This window comes from Rosa chinensis, chromosome 6 (genome assembly GCF_002994745.2).
Source record: "Rosa chinensis cultivar Old Blush chromosome 6, RchiOBHm-V2, whole genome shotgun sequence".
Lineage (NCBI taxonomy): Eukaryota > Viridiplantae > Streptophyta > Magnoliopsida > Rosales > Rosaceae > Rosa > Rosa chinensis.
Genome location: NC_037093.1, coordinates 51,709,741 through 51,717,220, shown reverse-complemented (window position 1 = coordinate 51,717,220; position 7,480 = coordinate 51,709,741). Strand labels below are relative to the sequence as shown.

Genomic DNA, 7,480 nt, shown 5'->3' with positions numbered 1-7,480 from the left:
TAGCCTTTGGCTTTGGAGATGACAAGAAAAGCTTCGATAGAAATCTTTTTCTTCGGCTCGGCGTTGGTGGACATTCTTGTTTAGGGCCAGGAGAGTTTCTAGGTAAGTAATCCATGGACTCATCTTCCTCAGCATCAGGAAAGATTTCATCACGCAGGCGAATGGTGTTGAGCTTCAGATACTTCTGTTCAAGTGACTCTTTCGGTATGTTTCTTGCTAATAAGGGAGATGCGCCACCCCAGTTGTTTGCACCCAATGATGATGGGTGTTGAGGTGTTCTAAACTCCAGCAACTCTCTTTGCCTCATTGCCTTCTCTCTTTCTCACCTCCAAAATTTTATTATGTCATTATGTTGGTATTTTGGGTATCTTTTTATCGCAGATGCCGGAACAAAATTTCCAAAGCTTCATTGGTTTCTTCAAAGTTCATTGTAAGACCTTCAATTATATTAGTGATTGGGATCTAATTTACCATAACATCCACATACACACTGCCGGCTGCCTATAATAGAAAATTAATAACATGCTAGTATGGTACCTTTCACACAGTACTCAGATATATATTCTTATGCAAGGCTAGGATTATATTCCCTATGTGTCAGAGGGTTATAGCTATGTTGGAGTTTAGCTCTTTGCTTGATCGATCACCTGCACTCACACAATTTCACAACAACAAATATGATCACTGCAGTGACAGATAACTGCAGTGAAAGCAGATGAAGAGAGGTAGAGAGAATAAAGGAGTTGTGCTCACACTCTGGCTACGACCTATTTTCCTTAATCACTAAGCAACTGACTTGTGAGGCTTAGGACATCTCCCTAAGTAAAGACTGAGGATGATCAGAGCCATACATGAGGCATATAATCTGACCATACAAAAATTCACTGCAGTAAAAAATTGCAATTACAGTAAACAGTTAAGACTTAAGAGTGTAAATTTTAACAATAATACTGTCCTAACTGGTATTTGAGTCATGCCACATGGGCCATAATTTGAATGGTATTGTTTCTCAGGAGGTCCAAATTGGTAATTCCAATTATCGGAATAGTTCAGACTCGATGAAGACAAAACGGTACGATTTCTTCAAGAACTTGCATGGTGGTGCAAATGTCCATTTCTGTAGAAAAAATTGTGAAGATGCCAACAATAGGAAGATACAAAGTAATTTCCTAGTTGGATTGTTCTTGTTAAATTCTGTTGTCTCCATCTTTATTTCATTGTTTTTTCAATGGAACTTTATTTCAGTCTTACATTACAAGAAGGCAATATATTTGATGAACAGAAGCTTCGTTCCTTGCAGATCAAGTCCAAATCTTTAGTTGATTCCTCTGTTATTCCTCTATCTTTCAATATTATCCATCTAAACTGAAAAAAATGGATTTGTTCCATTACCCAGATGGTATTCTGCAGAAGTCACTCAAATGAAAGAATAACCAACAGGAAGAATAATTCTGATTCTCCAAAGGACCAAGTGTTATAGTGTGCCACTATATCGTGCATCAGAAAAAATGTGCACAGAAGATTTATTGTGGCCTTATAGTTTAAGAACTTAATTAATTAACACAATCTAAATCACTATTAAGTATATATGATCTGATAAGCTCACATGATGGCCAAATGATCTTTTAGTAATGTTGCTCTATACAGATTTTGTTATGTCTCGCTTATGCGGCCTGTGCTTCGCTTTCTCCGATCTTATAACCTCACAAGATGGTGAAAATCAGAACTGAAGATGCATGAAGTTGTAATGTTCAGTTCATGCAAGCACAAGTCATATTTTATCAAATTTCATCAAATTTCTGTATTAGTTCTGTATTATAGAAAGTATATCAGAGTAAACGTACTTCACTTTTACTAAGCATCTACGGTTTTGAAGAGAGAATGACTATTGATCTAGTTTAAGGAATGCAATTAACTAGTGTAGCCCAGCTAACCAATTAGCAGGAATATAACAATATTTATATGTTGTACTTTGCCATTTGCATTACAAAACTCACTTTCAGAACATGATACTGTAAAAAAGAAGGCATGATCGATCAAAACAGAATCCTTTTATTCACATTCGTAAAACGAACGTGTTAAGGCTTCAATGCTTCAATTATAAACAACCTTAGTAGCAAAAAGATATGTTGCAGACAAACAAATTATGGCTCTTGTAGTGAGTCCATACATGAAGATCTACAGAAGATTCAAGCCACACCTTCTCATGGTTTTGGCACAGATCGGCTATGCATGTCTCTACTTCATTACTGATGCATCCTTCAATCATGGGATGAACCCTCATGTCTTTGTAACCTATCGACATATAATGGGTGGCTTAGTCATGTTTCCATTTGCCTATTTTCTTGAAAGGTAAAGGCCGAAGCTCCGACAGTTTCCTGTAGCCTTCTAACATGAACTAATTAAACAATCAGAACACCATTTTTTTTTTTGTGTGTGTGTGACTTTTAAGGCATACTATTCTCTCTTACATTTTTTGTTTCCCTGCAGAAAAGCAAGGCCAAAGTTGACTCTAGCATTGTTTATGGAGATATTTGTGATTTCCCTTCTAGGGTAGGAGATTGGCATTTCTTCAAATTTACATGCATGAAATGAATTTGAGCTTCTAGTTTAATTTCCCTGCTGGAAAATCTCACTTTTTTCTCTTGATGAAAAGCAGGGTTAGCTTAACCCTTAATATGTATTTTGCAAGCCTGAAGTACACATCTTCAAGCTTCGTCACATCAATAGCCAATACCATACCATCCCTGACTTTTCTGATTGCAGTCATACTCAGGTGAGGCATCGAAATCATGAACAATGGTTAGATAAGTATACATCTTACATGCCTCCTCTTGTCTTGACAAACATGTTTTTGACACTCACTACCCATAGGATGGAGGCTCTAGATGTAAGGAATCCGCGCGGAATAGCTAAACTCTTGGGAACCTTAATATCTCTGGCTGGGGTCATCACCATGACTTCGTACAAAGGACCTGCAATACAAAGCTTCTCGGGAGCATCACAACACATAAGAAGTAATTTTGTTCACAAAAGCTGGACAAAGGGTTCAATCCTTGTGATTGCAAGTTGTATAACATGGTCCATATGGTACATAATGCAGGTAGCTACCGAATTCATAGAAACACAAGAGTTTGTTACAAAACAAATAAAATCACCTTAGAAATATGAGAATGATATAATAGCATGATCAAAGAGTTTCAGTTGCAGTAATTATTCTGCTAACTGTAGGGGATCACATTGAAGAAATATCCTGCACAACTGTCACTAACCACATGGATCAATTGTATCGGTGCAGCACAATCTGCTGTGTTCACAGTTATCATACAGCACAAACGGGCAGCATGGAGAATTACATACAACAATGATTTCTGGTCCATCATATATGCTGTAAGTAACAGTATATGATATGAGTGAAATTATGATTTATTGATCAGCTACTAATACTAATATTTTTTTGATGATTAACTGTAGGGAGTTGTATGCTCAGGTATAACAATCTTCATTCAACTATGGTGTACAAAACAAAAAGGACCTGTCTTCGTGACCATGTTCAGTCCTCTTGCAACAGCATTAGTGGCTATTCTAGCTTACTTCATTCTCGGCGAAAAGCTGCACATTGGCAGGTAGTAACGCAGTTTATGTCAAACTTTTTCTTTAAGTTAATGTCTAACTTGCAATTTGGTTTACTCAGAATAGTGGGAGCGGTCATTATCATTATCGGTCTATACTTAGTCTTATGGGGCAAAGATAGAGATCAAAATCATTTCAAATCCCAAGAGCAACCTACCGTGATTAGTGATAACCAGAAGGATCCCAAGATGCAAGTGGGATCTTCAGCAGAAAGACAGGTCCTCCAAATGGACCTTGAGGAAAAAGATAAAACCGATGGTTGAATATGATTCAGAATAACATTTTAAGAGGGAAATAAGGCAATTATCAAGTTAGCTGGGTCTGTGCCTTTAGTACTATTGATTTATATCCATGACTTTACTAAATAAAAAGTTGGTAGATATGTAAGGTCCATGAGTACCATAAATATCCAAGCCTGTTAGGCGTGATAGTTACTTGAAAACTTTCACATTCACTCTATCCATTCATCTTGGAATTCAGCATTGATCTGGTAGTTTCTTTTTTTTTCATCCATTTAAGAAAACACCAGAAAATGAAGAGATCAGAAATTCAGAATAGCTGTTTCTATGTTATAAATTATAAACTTGTTACACATGTCACTCTTGACAAAAGCTTGCGTATACTAAGTTACTCACTAACTGATCGATTAGGCCCCAAAAATAAATAAATAAAATAAAGGTACCTGATTAGCTAGGACCGAAATTTACTCACATAAGTAAATAACTAAGTAACTAACCAAAACATTTCCAAGGTTCCAAATGAAATGTTCATTCTATACAGCAAAAGAGTACCCCATCTTCCAGATAGTTTAGGTGATTTTACAGAATACTTTATTAATCCATCAAGAGAGAACAGTTTTTGCGTGTGAGTATGAGTTAAGCGTCATCATTATCTAACGCATTTTCTCTTTACACTTGACCATACAAATCCCAAGTATAGGAGTATGATCTAATTAACTTTATGTTTATAAAACTTGAACTGTCTTCACAAGTCCTAGTCTAATATGATTGGACAACAACTTTTCAGAAAAAAAAAAAAAAAAACAGCTGAATTCAGGCATAAGACAACAGCAAAGTTATTCCAGTAGGGCAATATAATTCCAGATTCTGTGCTAGTGAAGGTGCAACTCACAAAGCTGGATACTGATGATAAATGATTTGATCACTTGTTAAATACCCAAGCCTCTAGATTGTTGGAACATTCAGCGCAAAATCTTAAAAGGCTTCTAAATCCGTTATTAAGACCATGCTTGTTGATTTAGTAACATGAAATGCTTTCAGAAATGAATGTTGTGCTACCTCAGGATGAAATCTTAAAACTCTACAAGCCAATCATGGAAGACCCTTCTGAAATTTACTGCCTTCTAAGTTCTAACCCTTCTTCAACTGTATAATCCCACCACCTTCAGATTTCAACTTGCCATCATTCTCTATTGCTTGAACATTCAAGGTAACATGAAGATCCTGGCTTTATACAAATTAATGCTTTGTTCTTCCAGCAAATGCACTTTCTTTATCTCAATTACCTCAGCTCTCTAAGTTAAATAACACTCTCTTGAGAAGAAAATCTCCTCCAAGTTTCTTTTCAGAATTCTAATCTGTAACTAACACTGGCAGCAAATTAAGTTGTTTTTCAACATGCTCTATGAAAAGAACAAAGACGACTTTAGGCTCAGAATGAACTTCCACAGAATAAGACAGTATTGTTTGAGAGGAAAAATCCCACATTGGAAAAGAACTTATAAGTGGGTGGATCTCACCCAATATTGTACCGAGCCTTTTTGTAATTAAAACCCAACACCTAACAGGTGGTTAAGTTGGGACAGTATCGGTACAATGGTGGGCCACGGGCCACGCTTGTCGCTGTTTAACATGGTATCAGAGTGGGTTTCTCTCCAATTGCATCTCCAATTGTCATGGGCCCGAATTTGGGTTCCTTATATTGCCATCAGAAAATTCCGATTGGATTGTTACCAAGTGTCCGATGTGGGCCTTGGATTGTTATATTGGCCAAGTCTCCAATATAAGACTTGTGTCCCAATTTCCAGTGTGAGAATTGGATTGTTAATTAATTTCACGTGCAGACCTAGAGTTAGGTTGCACGTGAGGGGGCGTGTTGGAGAGGAAAGATCCCACATTGAAAAAGTGACAAATAAAATATAACTTATAAGTGGGTGGATCTCACCCAATTGTACCGAGGCATTTTGTGATTAAAACCCAACACCTAATAGGTGGTTAAGTTGGGACAGTATCGGTACAATGGTGGGCCACGGGCCACGCTTGTCGCTGTTTAACAAGTATCATTTTACCAAAAGAATTAAGAGATTAGTTATCTGCTTACTTCTTTCAATTATGTCACCACGTTTCCAAATCTTGTGTAGCAGCTCCTCTTTGGTTAACTGACTGACGTATTGAACTAAGAAATGAGTCGTGGTGATAGTGAGGTTGAATAGCAAATATGTGTTTCACACCTATTTGGTTTGTGAAAACTTTCATGACTAGCTAGTTTGATCATACTTCTGTATACAAAATCAAAAGACACAAAGTCACACTATATAGAAATGCATGGAATACTTCTCAAGATTACAGCTATGATGGTTCATTTGGAAGTACATATAAAAAAGCACATGGGGTCGCAAGCCTTCAATTATTGATTCTGAGGTTCATTTCCAACCATGTGCATGTTTCAACTTTCAACTGCCAGTTGGTTCCTACAAACTTTCATACTAGTTGGCGCATAATCATAATGCAATTGAAACGAAAGAAAAGAAAAGTATTTACACTATTTGATATCTTAGGGAGCCAAAAAAAATGTTTGCATGCACAATAACCTATTGGAGGCTGGATGCCTAAGAAGTTAATTACTTTCCAAAAAGCTTTATGGCTATCTGCATATCGTTCATAATATGATGCAGTAATGAAAGAAACTTTTGTGGGAAAAAGGAGAATGACATACCAATTGCAAAAGATCGCCAGGAAGAAGAATATCAAGAATGTCCTTGTCAATCTGTACGTCATCTGTATCAAGAACATCTTCAGCCTTGTTGCTTTTCTGGAGCAGATCGAATGCTAGCATTTTTCTCTGGGCAATCCATCATTATCATCATCTAAAGGGTCTATCTCTTTGGTTGGGTCGAAGGAACTTGACCATGGGATGAACGAGCAATAATAGTTTCTTTAATGAAGCAAACTGTATTGAGAATTGACTCTGAAACTGAAAGCTTTGAAGCTTTGAAGCTTTGAAGGATGCCATTGGTAGGCCTTCTTATATGCAATGTATTAAAAAGCGCGCCTCCTTAAGGCTTAGAAAGCGCGAGGCGCTGTAGAAAATGAGTGTGTTTTGCAGGTGAGGCGCAGAGGCGGGCAAGGCGGCGATGCAGGCGGAAAAGGCGGCCAAAGCGCGCCTTAAGGCGTCTAAAGCGAACGCCTGAGAAATTTTTTTTTTTTCTTCTTCTTCACCAAAACGACGTCGTTTTGGTGGTTTTGAGAGTTAAAACTCCTTCAGGTCTCGAGCTGAAGTTATTTTCGATTCCTTCAGCCTCCTCCATCAAAACTCCGACTCTTTCACTTCCAAATCCCAATTCTCAAGAAACAAATTTGATAAAATCATCAAGAGCCCATGAGTTTTCTCAAGGATTTGGCTCTAAAGGAGGCTTTTTTCGCACTTGGAGCAAGAGATTTTCTCACTTGGAGATTTGGAATCGGATTTGCAGCAAAGGATTTAAGGTATGAATTTGATTTCCTCGATCTTGCTGGTGAATCCGATTTGCAGCAAATGTTTTGTTTTTTTGTTCAATTAATCACTTTGGTGCAACTGGGAATGTGAGATTATGATAATAGCATAAATG

At 37.3% G+C, this 7,480-nt stretch overlaps 1 protein-coding gene across 2 annotated transcripts; it reads left to right on the top strand.

Moving 5' to 3' along the window:
- Positions 1–2,070: 2,070 nt before the first annotated feature.
- LOC112173724 (WAT1-related protein At1g44800) lies at positions 2,071–4,092 on the top strand. 2 transcript variants are annotated; one of them, XM_024311405.2, is made up of 7 exons: positions 2,071–2,352; positions 2,491–2,553; positions 2,657–2,776; positions 2,875–3,103; positions 3,232–3,390; positions 3,475–3,626; positions 3,695–4,092. In XM_024311405.2, the coding sequence occupies exons 1-7, from the start codon at positions 2,147–2,149 to the stop codon at positions 3,894–3,896; spliced, it is 1,131 nt and encodes a 376-aa protein (XP_024167173.1). In that variant the 5' UTR covers positions 2,071–2,146; the 3' UTR covers positions 3,897–4,092. The 2 variants fall into 2 exon arrangements, with proteins under 2 accessions (XP_024167173.1, XP_024167174.1); XM_024311406.2 differs by having other exon boundaries at positions 2,073–2,352; positions 2,660–2,776.
- Positions 4,093–7,480: the final 3,388 nt, after the last annotated feature.

Excerpts from the sequence above, each read along its gene's own strand:
- LOC112173724 (XM_024311405.2), top strand. The coding sequence starts at position 2,147 with ATGGCTCTTGTAGTGAGTCCATACATGAAGATCTACAGAAGATTCAAG. Across the intron at positions 2,777-2,874 it reads CTGATTGCAGTCATACTCAG|GATGGAGGCTCTAGATGTAA; the intron begins GTGAGGCATCGA and ends CACTACCCATAG. Across the intron at positions 3,391-3,474 it reads TCTGGTCCATCATATATGCT|GGAGTTGTATGCTCAGGTAT; the intron begins GTAAGTAACAGT and ends GATTAACTGTAG.